The following is a 17,065-nucleotide window of genomic DNA, read 5'->3' on the forward strand; positions in this document are numbered from 1 at the left end:
CCCTCAACATCCCCATGGAACCCCTATAACACCCCTCAACATCCCCATGGAACCCCTGTTTACACCCCGTAGAACCTCTATAATACTTTCACCTGTACAACTGGACAAAATATATGTCAACACATGGAAACGGTTTCATGGACTGGAAAAAAATAAAAGACATGACGATTGTAAAGTGGCTGTTCCACTGATGTCAGAAGGTGAATTCACCAATTTGTAAGTCGCTCTGGATAAGAGCGTCTGCTAAATGACTTAAATGTAAATGTAATACCCATCAACATCCCCATGGAACCCCTATAACACCCCTCAACATCCCCATGGAACCCCTGTTTACACCCCGTAGAACCCCTATAATACCCATCAACATCCCCATGGAACCCCTATAACACCCCTCAACATCCCCATGGAACCCCTGTTTACACCCCGTAGAACCCCTATAACACCCCTCAACATCCCCATGGAACCCCTGTTTACACCCCGTAGAACCCCTATAACACCCCTCAACATCCCCATGGAACCCCTATAACACCCCTCAACATCCCCATGGAACCCCTATAACACCCCTCAACATCCCCATGGAACCCCTGTTTACACCCCGTAGAACCTCTATAATACCCCTCAACATCCCCATGGAACCCCTATAACACCCCTCAACATCCCCATGGAACCCCTGTTTACACCCCGTAGAACCTCTATAACACCCCTCAACATCCCCATGGAACCCCTATAACACCCCTCAACATCCCCATGGAACCCCTATAACACCCCTCAACATCCCCATGGAACCCATATAATACCCCTCAACATCCCCATGGAACCCCTATAACACCCCTCAACATCCCCGTAGAACCCCTGTTTACACCCCGTAGAACCTCTATAATACAGGACGCCAGGAAATGAAGTTGAGTTTTTCACTCCATTTCTATTTCCAGGATATACTGGATATGTGATAGTCCACTTGCATATTAATGTATGCATTAATCCATTAACTGTCTTTGATATAAAGGACATGTAATTGAGTTCACTCAGATACTAATGTATTGCAACCCGTCCTAACCCTGTGTCTGTCTCTTGGCTGTTCTCTAGGGAGCTCAAGGACCAGCTGGACCTGCCGGGCCTGCTGGAGCCAGAGGAATGGCTGGACCCCAAGGACCCCGTGGAGACAAGGGTGAGGCTGGAGAGGGTGGTGAGAGAGGACAGAAAGGACACAGAGGATTCACTGGTCTGCAGGGTCTGCCTGGACCTCCTGTAAGTACCCCCCTAAACTTCCTGTACCCCTAATCTTCCAGTATCTCAAGTTCTCTCTATACCCTAAAAAATCTCATTGTACCTTTTATCTGAAGTTGTGTACATCCTAGACATTGTCTGACCTGTGTCTCACCACAGGGTCAAGCTGGAGACCAGGGTGCATCTGGACCTGCCGGACCAAGTGGATCAAGAGTGAGTATAGACAAAAGCAGTAATAGGTCTAACACAGGGTTTTGAGAGGTACCTGTCTTATTCATACTCAACCAAAGAGCATGGCAGGCAGAGCTGTAGTGTGTACAGTAACAGTACATCTGAATCCTTGTGTGTGTTCTGTTTAGGGACCTCCCGGACCTATTGGTCCACATGGAAAGGATGGTTCCAACGGTATGCCCGGCCCCATCGGACCCCCCGGACCCCGTGGTCGCTCTGGAGAGACTGGTCCCTCTGTGAGTAACGCTCTCATCTCTCAACTTACTGTATCTTAAGGATCATCAAAGTTCACAGAGCAGTGGGTGACTTGGTGCCAATCTCAAATGACACCCTATTTCCAATACAGTGCGCTCCCTTTGCTCTGGTCAAAGTAACGCCCTAGGGAGCAGGGTGCCGTTTGAGACGCCAACACTTGATGCTACCTGTACGTGAACTCCTCTTTGCTCTGTGTTTTCTCTGTAATACCTATGGCACTGCGCTGGTAGCAATACATCACCTGTACCTCGTAGTCTAGCATCTTGGTGTTACAATATCTTCAATCAATGAAGTATTCTATCTTTCTATCTGTGTATCGCAGGGTCCCCCTGGAAACTCCGGTCCCCCTGGTCCTCCTGGTCCTCCCGGCCCTGGTATCGACATGTCTGCCTTCGCTGGCCTGTCTCAGCCTGAGAAATCCCCTGATCCCCTGAGGTACATGAGGGCCGACCAGGCCTCCGGAAACCTGAGGACGCACGACGCCGAGGTGGACGCCACGCTCAAGTCTCTCAACAACCAGATTGAGAACATCCGCTCCCCCGAGGGCTCCAAGAAGAACCCTGCACGTACCTGCAGAGACCTGAAGCTGTGCCACCCAGACTGGAAGAGCGGTGAGTGATGGGATCAGAGCGAAGATTTGTTAGGGGACAAGAGTTTAACCAACAGGACTTGACCAGGAAAAACTCGGGGTCCTAAAGTTTCTCCTGGTCTGGTGATGTTGTGAGGTTAAACTCCTACCCCTACTGATTAGATCGGGAAAAACTATGTGCTCATGAGGAAATCTGGAAGGTTCTATAGTGTTCAAAAAGACAAAATAAATATGACCAGGTGTATTACAGTTACATAGGAAGTACCACTGATTGAATGTGACCTGACTCCTCCGTCTGTCTGCAGGAGAGTACTGGATCGACCCTAACCAGGGCTGCACCATAGACGCCATCAAGGTCTACTGTAACATGGAGACCGGAGAGTCCTGCGTCTACCCCAAGCCCGCCAGCATCCCCAAGAAGAACTGGTGGTCCAGCAAGAGCAAGGCTGCCAAACACGTCTGGTTCGGAGAGACCATGAACGGAGGATTCCACGTGAGTCACCATTCAATCCCTCTTCTATCCTCTTTATATGGTTTTGATCATAATGAAAATACAAAATACACATTTCCTCTTCAGTCTCAGATTCAATCCTTGCCTTTTGGTAAAGTGTTTTTTTTTATTTTTAAACTGGCAGTGAATTTTATATTCTCAATTGATGCCACCAGTCTGAAGAAGTTTGCTTCATTTTTGGTTCTAGTTTTAACCAGACATCATACAGTATATAATTATCACATTGGTCCTAACCTCCCTGTCTCCCCCTCCTCTTTCACGAGTTTTAACTAAAGACATGTTATAATTCCACATCATTGTACTGGATTCAACCTTCCTGTCTCCCCTCCTCTCTCTCCGCTGCCCTCTACAGTTCAGCTATGGCGATGACAGCCTGGCTGCCAACACGGCCAGCATCCAGATGACCTTCCTTCGGCTGCTGTCCACCGAGGCTAGCCAGAACCTCACCTACCACTGCAAGAACAGTGTGGCTTACATGGACGGAGCCACGGGCAACCTGAAGAAGGCCGTGCTGCTCCAGGGATCCAACGATGTGGAGATCAGGGCCGAGGGCAACAGCCGCTTCACCTACACCGTTATGCAGGACGGCTGCACGGTGAGAGGATGAACACACATACATACATAGACACACCCACAGACAGACAGACACACACACACACAGACAGACATACACACACACAGAAACTCCAACGTTGCAGTCTCGTGGGGTTCATTCTTGAGGCAGTGTCTGCTGTCTTATAACAGTATCAGCCCTCTCCTCTAACAATATCAGCCCTGTTCTATAACAATATCAGCCCTCTCCTCTAACAATATCAGCCCTGTCCTCTAACAATATCAGCCCTCTCCTCTAACAATATCAGCCCTGTCCTCTAACAATATCAGCCCTCTCCTCTAACAATATCAGCCCTGTTCTATAACAATATCAGCCCTCTCCTCTAACAATATCAGCCCTGTTCTATAACAATATCAGCCCTGTCCTCTAACAATATCAGCCCTGTCCTCTAACAATATCAGCCCTCTCCTCTAACAATATCAGCCCTGTTCTATAACAATATCAGCCCTGTTCTATAACAATATCAGCCCTGTTCTATAACAATATCATCCCTCTCCTCTAACAATATCATCCCTCTCCTCTAACAATATCAGCCCTGTTCTATAACAATATCAGCCCTGTTCTATAACAATATCAGCCCTCTCCTCTAACAATATCAGCCCTGTCCTATAACAATATCAGCCCTCTCCTCTAACAATATCAGCCCTCTCCTCTAACAATATCAGCCCTCTCCTCTAACAATATCAGCCCTGTCCTCTAACAATATCAGCCCTGTTCTATAACAATATCAGCCCTCTCCTCTAACAATATCAGCCCTCTCCTCTAACAATATCAGCCCTCTCCTCTAACAATATCATCCCTCTCCTCTAACAATATCAGCCCTCTCCTCTAACAATATCAGCCCTGTTCTATAACAATATCAGCCCTGTTCTATAACAATATCAGCCCTGTTCTGTAACAATATCAGCCCTGTCCTCTAACAATATCAGCCCTCTCCTATAACAATATCAGCCCTGTTCTATAACAATATCAGCCCTGTTCTATAACAATATCAGCCCTGTCCTATAACAATATCAGCCCTGTTCTATAACAATATCAGCCCTGTTCTGTAACAATATCAGCCCTGTCCTCTAACAATATCAGCCCTGTCCTCTAACAATATCAGCCCTGTCCTCTAACAATATCAGCCCTGTCCTCTAACAATATCAGCCCTGTCCTCTAACAATATCAGCCCTGTCCTCTAACAATATCATCCCTCTCCTCTAACAATATCACAATATCAGCCCTGTTCTATAACAATATCAGCCCTGTTCTATAACAATATCAGCCCTCTCCTCTAACAATATCAGCCCTGTCTCCTCTAACAATATCAGCCCTGTCTAACAATATCAGCCCTCCTAACAATATCATCCCTCTCCTCTAACAATATCAGCCCTCTCCTCTAACAATATCAGCCCTGTCCTCTAACAATATCAGCCCTGTTCTGTAACAATATCAGCCCTCCTCTAACAATATCAGCCGTCTCCTCTAACAATATCAGCCCTGTCCTCTAACAATATCATCCCTGTCTCTAACAATATCAGCCCTGTCTAACAATATCAGCGTCCAATATCAGCCGCTCCTAACAATATCATCCCTCTCAATATCAGCCCTGTCTAACAATATCAGCCCTCTAACAATATCAGCCCTCTGTCCTCTAATCAGCCCTCTCCTCTAACAATTTCAGCCCTGTTCTATAACAATTTCCGCCCTGTTCTATAACAATATCAGCCCTGTCCTCTAACAATATCAGCCCTCTCCTCTAACAATATCAGCCCTGTCCTCTAACAATATCATCCCTCTCCTCTAACAATATCATCCCTCTCCTCTAACAATATCATCCCTCTCCTCTAACAATATCATCCCTCTCCTCTAACAATATCAGCCCTGTTCTCTAACAATATCAGCCCTCTCCTCTAACAATATCATCCCTCTCCTCTAACAATATCATCCCTCTCCTCTAACAATATCATCCCTCTCCTCTAACAATATCATCCCTCTCCTCTAACAATATCATCCCTCTCCTCTAACAATATCAGCCCTGTCCTCTAACAATATCAGCCCTGTCCTCTAACAATATCAGCCCTGTCCTCTAACAATATCAGCCCTCTCCTCTAACAATATCAGCCCTGTCCTCTAACAATATCAGCCCTGTCCTCTAACAATATCAGCCCTGTCCTCTAACAATATCATCCCTCTCCTCTAACAATATCAGCCCTGTTCTATAACAATATCAGCCCTGTTCTATAACAATATCAGCCCTGTTCTATAACAATATCAGCCGTCTCCTCTAACAATATCAGCCGTCTCCTCTAACAATATCATCCCTCTCCTCTAACAATATCAGCCCTGTCCTATAACAATATCATCCCTCTCCTCTAACAATATCAGCCCTGTCCTCTAACAATATCAGCCGTCTCCTCTAACAATATCATCCCTCTCCTCTAACAATATCAGCCCTCTCCTCTAACAATATCAGCCCTGTCCTCTAACAATATCATCCCTCTCCTCTAACAATATCATCCCTCTCCTCTAACAATATAAACAATATCATCCCTGTCTAACAATATCATCCCTCTAACAATATCAGCCCTGTCCTCTAACAATATCAGCCCTCTCCTATAACAATATCATCCCTCTCCTCTAACAATATCATCCCTCTCCTCTAACAATATCATCCCTCTCCTCTAACAATATCATCCCTCTCCTCTAACAATATCATCCCTCTCCTCTAACAATATCAGCCCTGTCCTCTAACAATATCAGCCCTGTCCTCTAACAATATCAGCCCTGTCCTCTAACAATATCAGCCCTCTCCTCTAACAATATCAGCCCTGTCCTCTAACAATATCAGCCCTGTCCTCTAACAATATCAGCCCTCTCCTCTAACAATATCAGCCCTGTTCTATAACAATATCACCCTGTTCTAAACAATATCAGCCCTGTTCTATAACAATATCAGCCGTCTAACAATATCAGCCCTCTCCTCTAACAATATCATCCCTCTCCTCTAACAATATCAGCCCTGTCCTATAACAATATCATCCCTCTCCTCTAACAATATCATCCCTCTCCTCTAACAATATCAGCCCTGTTCTATAACAATATCAGCCCTGTTCTATAACAATATCAGCCCTGTCCTCTAACAATATCATCCCTCTCCTCTAACAATATCATCCCTCTCCTCTAACAATATCATCCCTCTCCTCTAACAATATCAGCCCTCTCCTCTAACAATATCAGCCCTCTCCTCTATCAACAATATCAGCCCTGTTCTATAACAATATCAGCCCTGTCCTCTAACAATATCAGCCCTCTCCTCTAACAATATCATCCCTCTCCTCTAACAATATCAGCCCTCTCCTCTAACAATATCAGCCCTGTCCTATAACAATATCAGCCCTGTTCTATAACAATATCAGCCCTGTTCTATAACAATATCAGCCCTCTCCTCTAACAATATCATCCCTCTCCTCTAACAATATCAGCCCTGTCCTCTAACAATATCAGCCCTGTTCTATAACAATATCAGCCCTGTCCTCTAACAATATCAGCCCTCTCCTCTAACAATATCAGCCCTCTCCTCTAACAATATCAGCCCTCTCCTCTAACAATATCAGCCCTGTTCTATAACAATATCAGCCCTGTTCTCTAACAATATCAGCCCTCTCCTCTAACAATATCAGCCCTGTCCTATAACAATATCAGCCCTGTCCTCTAACAATATCAGCCCTGTTCTATAACAATATCAGCCCTGTTCTAACAATATCAGCCCTGTCCTCTAACAATATCAGCCCTGTCCTCTAACAATATCAGCCCTGTCCTATAACAATATCAGCCCTGTCCTATAACAATATCAGCCCTGTTCTATAACAATATCAGCCCTGTTCTATAACAATATCAGCCCTGTTCTATAACAATATCAGCCCTGTCCTCTAACAATATCAGCCCTGTCCTCTAACAATATCAGCCCTGTTCTATAACAATATCAGCCCTGTTCTATAACAATATCAGCCCTGTCCTATAACAATATCAGCCCTGTTCTATAACAATATCAGCCCTGTTCTATAACAATATCAGCCCTGTTCTATAACAATATCAGCCCTGTCCTCTAACAATATGAGCTCTGCCTCTCTGTCCCCAGAAACACACAGGAGCATGGGGCAAGACAGTGATTGACTACAGATCACAGAAGACCAGCCGGCTGCCCATCGTGGACATTGCTCCTATGGATATTGGAGGAGCGGACCAAGAGTTTGGAGTCGACGTCGGTGCAGTCTGCTTCTTGTAAAGACAAAGGAATGAAAAAGGAAAAGCTGAGAAAAACCCCATAAAAGATGAGGGAGAGAGAGACAGAGGGAGAGAGAGACAGAGGGAGAGAGAGAGAGAGAGAGAGAGAGAGGAACACACACTTCTATCAAAATGAATGAAAGAGAGAAAAGAGAAAGATCAAGTCACTTTTTTTTTTAAGTAAAAAGTGATTTTTCCAACTAGGATATCTGCACTGAATGGCACCGGCAATATTCATCTGTGATTTCATCGACTTCCAGTCTCCCTCCGTCAACCCCTCCCTCCATTCCCCCATCCACTCCACCCCCCAGCCTGGGAGCACCTCCCCACTAACTAGAAGGAACAAAGGAAGAGGAGAAGGAGAGAAAGGGGGAGTATGTCAGAGCATGACAGAAAGAGAGCCGGCTTGGTGTTATTTATTTATTGTTCAGGTGTAGGTCCCAGGTGTGTTAGGACTGAGTGTGTTACCCTGTAAAAAGGCCCCACGCACAACTACATACATAATCTATCAGTTCCCCACCTCCCCAATCTCCTCTTTTCTTTCTCCTATTCCATACCTTCTCAAACATTATATCAAATCCAAACCAAAAACGGAGCAGTGTGATAGGTGCAGGTGTTCCTAGTTCCAACCGCCGCCCCAGTGTGTATCAGGAACTTACTGTGTATTAGAATATAGTCAAATGGTGCTATTGCTGTAAAACCAGTCTGTATTCTTTAACAACCAGATACTGATGTATTAGTGACATGTTCATAATGTGTATATATGTATATGTGTGTGTATACATATATCTACAGTTTTCAGAGAGTACATTTCACGCTGAGATTTGTTTTCAGAGTGGTAAATGTCGCTGCCCCTTCCCCCCCAAACACAATCCCCCTCATTGGTTGCCCAATGAAACATAAACCGCGTCTATCATTTTTGTAAGAGACATGTTCAATTCGGGATTTCAATCTCAGATCTAAACTTTTTTTTGTTTTGTTTCAATTATATTATAAGCTACCTCACGCTAAAAAAGAAAGAAACAACTAAGCAAAGTTATCCAAGTTTACAAATCCAGCTTGGGTGATCATATCTTTGGTGCATGAGACCCCATGTTGTGAGAAGACCACCAGAAGGTGCCTTTAACCCTTGACCTATCCCACTCCACTTTGTCCCATATGCCCCCACTGTCCCCTCACACAGGAAATACCCTCTACCCTGGCAGGAAGTACCTTGGCCCTGGCCACGCCCCGTAGGAACAGGCCATGCCCCCCTAGGAACAAGAACAGGGCAGGGCTGTTAGACTTGAGTGAGTTCTTCTTCACAGTGATATCACTACTAGACAATCCAGACCTCCTTTACACACAGAGGAAAACCACCTACGACCAGGGCAGAGGGTGCTTTTATTTTTGAGGGTGTGTATATTTTGTATTATTAATAATAATAATAGTATTATTGCTAATAATGATAGTATTACTATTATTATTATTATTAAATATGATGATTATGATTTTGTTTTTGTTGCAGTTTTGATAAATGTAAATTGGAAATAAAAGAAAAAACAAGTAACAGACTGAAGTCGCTTTTTTAATTTTATTTTTGGGGGGATTTTGATTGTTATTCATCCTCATATTGCTCCAGAGAAAAGTGTGCTTGAACTATCTGGGAAGGTCTTTTTTCTGTACCCTGAAAGTATGATGAAAAACTTTTCTGTTGCTATTATGTTCCCAGAGATAGAAGCAATACCAAATCTTGATCCTGTGTCCTGTATGCACTCTGCCTTGGTCTGTGTGTTTGGGCTAAATGCATATCGAGGGGTGGGATGCAGTCAGAACACACAAGGAGATACAGTGGAGAGGTGGATGATGGTGAGCGGCCATTTTCTTTTTGTTTTATTTGTGGGAGAGAAAAGGCAAAATTTAGTGAGGAAGTGGAAAGTTCATATCATGTACTATTTTGTATGTGTAAAATAGTTTTGCAATATTTTCAGATCGTTTTTTAAGCATGGTAGATAGATGGGAAACATTTCCAACCACAATAATCAGTAACTGTATGGGTTTATTATGTCATCCTGTACTTTTTATTTAATTTTCTTTCCTGACTTTACATCTTTCACCTTTCACCGTAGCAATAAAAGGTAGAAGCATTTCTCTTAACAACACAGAGCCACCTTTGTTTCATTTTTTACATATATTTGTTTCCTTAAACTTGGTTTTAAAGTTCATTTAATATTTAATGTATTGGTTTCCAAATCTATGATGTAATCTTTGTTTTAATAATTATTAACATAAAGAACAACAGGTAAACAAATCAACAAAAATACATCACAAATAAAACAAATGACACAAAAGGAGGGATGCTTGGTTCTTGTGTTTGGGTCATTGGCATTTCCACAGAATCGGTTTTGTCACTCAGGTTGTGGTCTACATTCATTGTCGCCTGTGACACAAAACAGTTACAGAACAGTTAATGATTGTACAGTGCTATCAATTAAAGGAGCTGTGTTATCATCATCAAACCGCGGGTGGTCTGAGTCAACTATTATTTTGGGTAAAACAATAAACCCTCCAGGACACAGTTGAACGTCTAAAAACCAGATAGAAAGCATGTAGAAATTATTATGGAACTATATTTCTATAAATTATAATGGAATTATATATTTACATAAATTATAATGGAACTATATTTCTATAAATTATAATGGAACTATATATTTACATAAATTATAATGGAACTATATATTTAAATAAATTATAATGGAACTATATATTTAAATAAATTATAATGGAACTATATATTTATATAAATTATTATGGAACTATATATTTAAATAAATTATAATGGACCTAAATATTTATATAAATTATAATGGACCTATATATTTAAATACATTATAATGGACCTATATATTTAAATAAATTATAATGGAACTATATATTTAAATAAATTATAATGGACCTATATATTTTTAAATAACTGCCATTTTTTTGGGCCACACATTTTTTTGACAAACTAGTAATTGGTTTTTAAAAAATCTATGTGGCCCTCCGTCACATTTCCGAAATCTCAGTGTGGCCCTGGAGACAAAAAGTTTGCCCACCCCTGATTTAAAGGGACAGTGCTATCAGTTAAAGGACCAGGGGTGTCAATTAAATGAGCACTGCTATAATATAAAGGAACAGGTTTTGTCATTTGTTCAATTATCACAAAGTGAATTTCAATATTTTCTTAGTTAATTTTCACAGTTTCCCCACAAACTGTACTATAATGGATCTCTGAACACCAAACTGTACTAGAATGGATCTCTGAACACCACAAACTACTATAATGGATCTCTGACCACCACAAACTACTATAATGGATCTCTGACCACCACAAACTGTACTAGAATGGAACTCTGAACATCACAAACTACTATAATGGATCTCTGACCACCACAAACTACTATAATGGATCTCTGACCACCACAAACTGTACTAGAATGGAACTCTGAACATCACAACGATACACACATGCAATACAAAGTAATATAGGGTTTCACAACAAACATGTTGCTACACAGTGTCTGAGACAAATGGAATAGAGAAATATCTATCACATTTTGATATTCACAGGAAACTCATTACAGATGGGCTGGTGAACATGTACTCCAGTTTGTTCATGAGATACTTAACATCCTATTCTGATCGCTATAACAACGATATGGTACAGGAATGTCTAACTTTGAGAGGCTAAAAACTTGCCTTATTACTTCACATGTCACAATGGCCTGCTCTCGCTGTGCACAAAGACAACTGTCTCTTAAACTCACTTCAGTCACAATTTGAAAGTCCAGGAGAAAAATAGAGGACCATTACTTTAAAAGGATACTTCAGGATTTGGCAATGAGGCCCTTGACTTCCACAGAGTCAATTGAACTTGTGGATACCATTTTCTCTGTCTCTTCATCCAGTATGAAGGAAGTTAGAGGTAGTTTAGTGAGCCAATGCTAGCTAGCGTTAGCGCAATGACTGGAAGTCTATGGGTATCTCCCAGCATGCTAGCAGATACCCATAGGCTTACACTAGCACTAGTTAATCAACTTCCTTCAAAATTCACACAGAGACATAATGGTATCCATGAGTTCATCTGACTTTGGGGTAGTAGACAAAGTCAAAATCCCAAAGTGTCCCTTTAACACCACAGACAGGCTTTAAAATTGCACTTAGAAGACCATTTAGGATCCACAGAAATGAGCTGTTCTGAAAAACCATGTTTGTGTCATTCCTCTGATAATTTTTGACAAAGATCATGTTAATTATTAAACCACTCTAAATCGGGTCGTAATTACATTTTTCTGCTTCCGAGCCAGCTGATACCCTGCAGTCATACTCTACTCTCTGCTTTCGAGCCAGCAGATACCCTGCCGTCATACTCTACTCTCTGCTTCCGAGCCAGCTGATACCCTGCAGTCATACTCTACTCTCTGCTTCCGAGCCAGCTGATACCCTGCCGTCATACTCTACTCTCTGCTTCCGAGCCAGCTGATACCCTGCAGTCATATTCTACTCTCTGCTTCCGAGCCAGCTGATACCCTGCCGTCATACTCTACTCTCTGCTTCCGAGCCAGCTGGTACCCTGCAGTCATACTCTACTCTCTGCTTCTGAGCCAGCTGATACCCTGCCGTCATACTCTACTCTCTGCTTCCGAGCCAGCTGATACCCTGCCGTCATACTCTACTCTCTGCTTCCGAGCCAGCTGATACCCTGCCAGTCATACTCTACTCTCTGCTTCCGAGCCAGCTGATACCCTGCCGTCATACTCTACTCTCTGCTTCCGAGCCAGCTGATACCCTGCAGTCATACTCTACTCTCTGCTTCTGAGCCAGCTGATACCCTGCCGTCATACTCTACTCTCTGCTTCCGAGCCAGCTGATACCCTGCCGTCATACTCTACTCTCTGCTTCCGAGCCAGCTGATACCCTGCCGTCATACTCTACTCTCTGCTTCCGAGCCAGCTGATACCCTGCCGTCATACTCTACTCTCTGCTTCCGAGCCAGCTGATACCCTGCCGTCATACTCTACTCTCTGCTTCCGAGCCAGCTGATACCCTGCCGTCATACTCTACTCTCTGCTTCCGAGCCAGCTGATACCCTGCCGTCATACTCTACTCTCTGCTTCCGAGCCAGCTGATACCCTGCCGTCATACTCTACTCTCTGCTTCTGAGCCAGCTGATACCCTGCAGTCATACTCTACTCTCTGCTTCTGAGCCAGCTGATACCCTGCCGTCATACTCTACTCTCTGCTTCCGAGCCAGCTGATACCCTGCAGTCATACTCTACTCTCTGCTTCCGAGCCAGCTGATACCCTGCCGTCATACTCTACTCTCTGCTTCCGAGCCAGCTGATACCCTGCCGTCATACTCTACTCTCTGCTTCTGAGCCAGCTGATACCCTGCCGTCATACTCTACTCTCTGCTTCTGAGCCAGCTGATACCCTGCAGTCATACTCTACTCTCTGCTTCTGAGCCAGCTGATACCCTGCCGTCATACTCTACTCTCTGCTTCCGAGCCAGCTGATACCCTGCAGTCATACTCTACTCTCTGCTTCCGAGCCAGCTGATACCCTGCCATCATACTCTACTCTCTGCTTCCGAGCCAGCTGATACCCTGCCGTCATACTCTACTCTCTGCTTCTGAGCCAGCTGATACCCTGCAGTCATACTCTACTCTCTGCTTCTGAGCCAGCTGATACCCTGCCGTCATACTCTACTCTCTGCTTCCGAGCCAGCTGATACCCTGCCGTCATACTCTACTCTCTGCTTCCGAGCCAGCTGATACCCTGCCGTCATACTCTACTCTCTGCTTCCGAGCCAGCTGATACCCTGCCGTCATACTCTACTCTCTGCTTCCGAGCCAGCTGATACCCTGCCGTCATACTCTACTCTCTGCCAGCTGATACCCTGCCGTCATACTCTACCAGCTGATACCCTGCCGTCATACTCTACTCTCTGCTTCCGAGCCAGCTGATACCCTGCCGTCATACTCTACTCTCTGCTTCTGAGCCAGCTGATACCCTGCCGTCATACTCTACTCTCTGCTTCCGAGCCAGCTGATACCCTGCTTCGTCATACTCTACTCTCTGCTTCCGAGCCAGCTGATACCCTGCCGTCATACTCTACTCTCTGCTTCCGAGCCAGCTGATACCCTGCATACTCTACTCTCTGCTTCATACTCTCATACTCTCTGCTTCTGAGCCAGCTGATACCCTGCAGTCATACTCTACTCTCTGCTTCCGAGCCAGCTGATACCCTCGGCCAATTTAGAAATGATTGCTTGCTGCGTACTTGATGACCAGAAACTGATTTGCCACCACTTCGTAGAGCCAGAGTAAATTTAGAACAGCACAAAGTAATCAATGTGGGGATTGAGAATATAGATGACTAGCTGGTTGGGACTCAGTGACCTTGTAGCTTGGGGGTTAAAACGGCCTTCACTGCCCTTCAAAGCCTGGAGTAGAATAGCTAGTTCTAATGATCCAGAATATGAATCAACATTACATACCCTTTGAACCTGATGGATAGAGTACAAACAGACCCTCTGATTAGCCTTCTGGTTTGTAAGGATCTGCTATCTGCCGTTCAAAATGAATTAGGTCAAGGTCTGTTTTCTCTGTTAACAGTCTAATGGAATATAAATGCCACCATTATTTGACGCTGAAAGGTGCCAATAAATATTGACTTTTTTTTGCGATTCGCTATTTTCGCTCCTTCTGTCTTCTTTGTGTCTTTCTCTCCATTTGGACACTGTTAAAGCTGTGTTTTTTTGTCATTTCTAAATAATAAATGAAAAATATATTTCAAGTATTGGAAAGTATACTGACCAAAAATAGAACCACGACATGTGAAGTGTTGTTCCCATGTTTCATGATGTGAAATGAAAGATCCCAGAAATGTTCCATTTGCACAAAAGTTTATTTCCATACGCACAAAAAGCTTCTTCATCTGCGAGATCATCTGAGACAACTAAATCATTTCTGCACAAACTGTCATAAACCGTTTTAGGGAAGCTCATCCGCATGCTTTCACCAGGGTCTTGACATGACTGCAGTTTGGAGTCGTAACCGAATTCAGTGGGCAAATGTTCATCTTCGATGGCCACTGGCACGCTGGAGAAGTGTTCTCTTCATGGATGAATCCTGGTTTCGTCTGTACCGGGTGCAGACAACTTGTATGGCGTCTTGTGGGCGAGCAGTTTTCTGATAACAACATTGTGAACAGAGTGCCCCATGGTGGCAGTATGTAATGGGTAAAAGCTCTGACGAAGGCCGTGAGGCCGATACGTAAGCTTATTAAATATCAGTGATATTATCAAGAGCAGTGTGCGGGTTCCTTCTTCCTTCATCTTGTTCAATTGTTGCCTGCACATTAGATAGCTCAGATGTGCAATATTCTTTTGAATTTGGTATGGGCAGGCATAAGCTATGAGCAACAAACACAATTGCATTTTATCAATGGCAATTTAAATGCACAGAGATATCATGACAAGATCCTGAGGCCCATTGTAGTGCCATTCATCCGCCGCCATCATCTCATGGTTCAGCATGATAATGCACGGCCCCATGTCACAAGGATCTGTACACAATTCCTGGAAGCTAAAAATATCCCATTTCTTCCATAGCCTGCGTACTCAGCTGACATGTCACCCATTGAGCACGTTTGGGATGCTCTGGATCAACATGTACAACGGCGTGTTCCAGTTCCCGCCAATATCCAGCAACTTCGTACAGACATAGAAGAGGAGAAGGACAACATTCTACAGGTCACAATCAGCAGCCTGATCAACTCTATAGGAAGGAGATGTGTCACGCTGCATGAGGCAAATGGTGGTCACACCAGATACTGACAGGTTTTCTGATCCATGCCCCTACCTTTTTTTTATGGTATCTGTCCCCAACAGTCATGTGAAATCCATAGATTAGGGGCCAATTTATTTATTGAAATTGACTGATTTCCTTATATGAACTGTGAAATGTTAAAAATCGTTGTATGTTGCCTTTATATTTTTTTGTTCAGTGAGATCATAGTTACAAAAATAATTATTTCATTCAAGTCAGAGTTGTTATTGAGAGGCCATTTTAAAGTAACAATTGTAAGTACAACCATCTCCAATCCAATACAGAGACGTGCAATGTATTGATTTCTCCACAGACAGAAGCCCTAAATTGTTGCAACGGAATGCAGTCTCTTGGGCCTTCTCTTGGGCTTTCTCTTAGGCCTTCTCATAGGACTTATGTTGAGCCTTCTCTTAGGCCTGCTCTTGGGCTTCTCTTAGGCCTTATGTTGGGCCTTCTCTTGGGACTTCTCTTAGGTCTTCTCTCAGGCAGTCTGTTAGGCCTTCTCATAGGCCTTATGTTGAGCTCTCTTAGGCATTCTCTTAGGCCTTATGTTGGGCTTTCTCTTAGGCCTTCTCTTGGGCCTTCTGTTGGGCCTTCTCTTAGGCCTTCTGTTGAGCCTTCTCTTAGGCCTTCTCTTGGGCCTTCTGTTGGGCATTCTCTTGTGTCTTCTGTTGGGCCTTCTCTTGGGTCTTCTGTTGGGCCTTCTCTTGGGCCTTCTGTTGGGCCTTCTCTTGGGCCTTATCTTGGGCCTTCTCTTAGGCCTTATCTTGGGCCTTCTCTTAGGCAGTCTCTTAGGCAGTCTCTTGGCCCTTCTGTTGGGCCTTCTGTTGGGCCTTCTCTTAGGCCTTTTCTTAAGCAGTCTCTTAGGCCTCATCTTAGGCCTTCTCTTGGGTCTTCTCTTGGTCTGGTTGTGTTTGTTAAAAATAATGTCTTCTCAATAACTTACCTTGTTAAACGAGGGCAATAAATAAATAGTTCAGAGACCAGTGCTTATCGTGTCTGTCTCCGTGAGTGTTTTCCTCGGACTGGGCAAACTCTTCAGATACTCCAGATGTCTTCTGGTCTCAGCCTGGTTCTGTCTCACGTAGTAGACCACATAAACAATGACCATGAAGAACCACACGAACATGGTCACCAGCATGGCTACATCCGTTGTCTTCCTCTGGAGACTACAGAAGTTTACCCCAGAGTTAAGCAGCTTAACCAGGGGTTGACCAGAGTGCTCATCTGCCCCTCCTGGATCCTCCCAGCGACTCCCCTCCCCGGAGCTCCTCACAGAGCTCTCACACATGATCCCGTTGACAGTCTCCGGCTCTAGATTTAACGTCTCCATCAGCTCCTGCAGGGTACAGTCGCAGTGCCACGGGTTGTTGTAGAGGCGCGTCTTGGCCCGCGTGGAACCAAACTCGTCCCGGCTGGCCTGGCGTAACAGGTTGTGGGAGAGGTCCAGGAGACGGAGCTCTGAGCTCAGGTGTCGCAGGGCCCCAGAGGAGAGGGTGTTGATGTGGTTGTG

The 17,065-nt window shown here is 44.1% G+C and overlaps 2 protein-coding genes across 3 annotated transcripts in view; one reads left to right on the top strand and one right to left on the bottom strand.

Annotated features, from left to right (window-relative positions):
- The window catches only part of LOC135541354 (collagen alpha-1(II) chain), an 86,082-nt gene extending 75,966 nt beyond the window's left edge, over positions 1 to 10,116 (top strand). For both annotated transcript variants that reach the window (XM_064967540.1, XM_064967541.1), the window contains 7 exons: positions 1,087 to 1,248; positions 1,387 to 1,440; positions 1,587 to 1,694; positions 2,036 to 2,324; positions 2,608 to 2,795; positions 3,166 to 3,408; positions 7,550 to 10,116. In XM_064967540.1, coding sequence (XP_064823612.1) covers positions 1,087 to 1,248; positions 1,387 to 1,440; positions 1,587 to 1,694; positions 2,036 to 2,324; positions 2,608 to 2,795; positions 3,166 to 3,408; positions 7,550 to 7,696 — 1,191 coding nt within the window. In that variant the 3' untranslated portion in view covers positions 7,697 to 10,116. The remainder of the gene's footprint in view (positions 1 to 1,086; positions 1,249 to 1,386; positions 1,441 to 1,586; positions 1,695 to 2,035; positions 2,325 to 2,607; positions 2,796 to 3,165; positions 3,409 to 7,549) is intronic.
- A 6,403-nt stretch (positions 10,117 to 16,519) lies between these two features.
- Positions 16,520 to 17,065, bottom strand: part of LOC135540991 (leucine-rich repeat-containing protein 3-like) — a 1,101-nt gene continuing 555 nt past the window's right edge. Inside the window, exon 2 of the mRNA XM_064967140.1 lies at positions 16,520 to 17,065. This exon is cut by the window's right edge and continues 34 nt beyond it. Coding sequence (XP_064823212.1) covers positions 16,529 to 17,065 — 537 coding nt within the window. The 3' untranslated portion in view covers positions 16,520 to 16,528.

This window comes from Oncorhynchus masou, chromosome 6 (genome assembly GCF_036934945.1).
Source record: "Oncorhynchus masou masou isolate Uvic2021 chromosome 6, UVic_Omas_1.1, whole genome shotgun sequence".
Classification (NCBI taxonomy): Eukaryota; Metazoa; Chordata; class Actinopteri; order Salmoniformes; family Salmonidae; genus Oncorhynchus; species Oncorhynchus masou.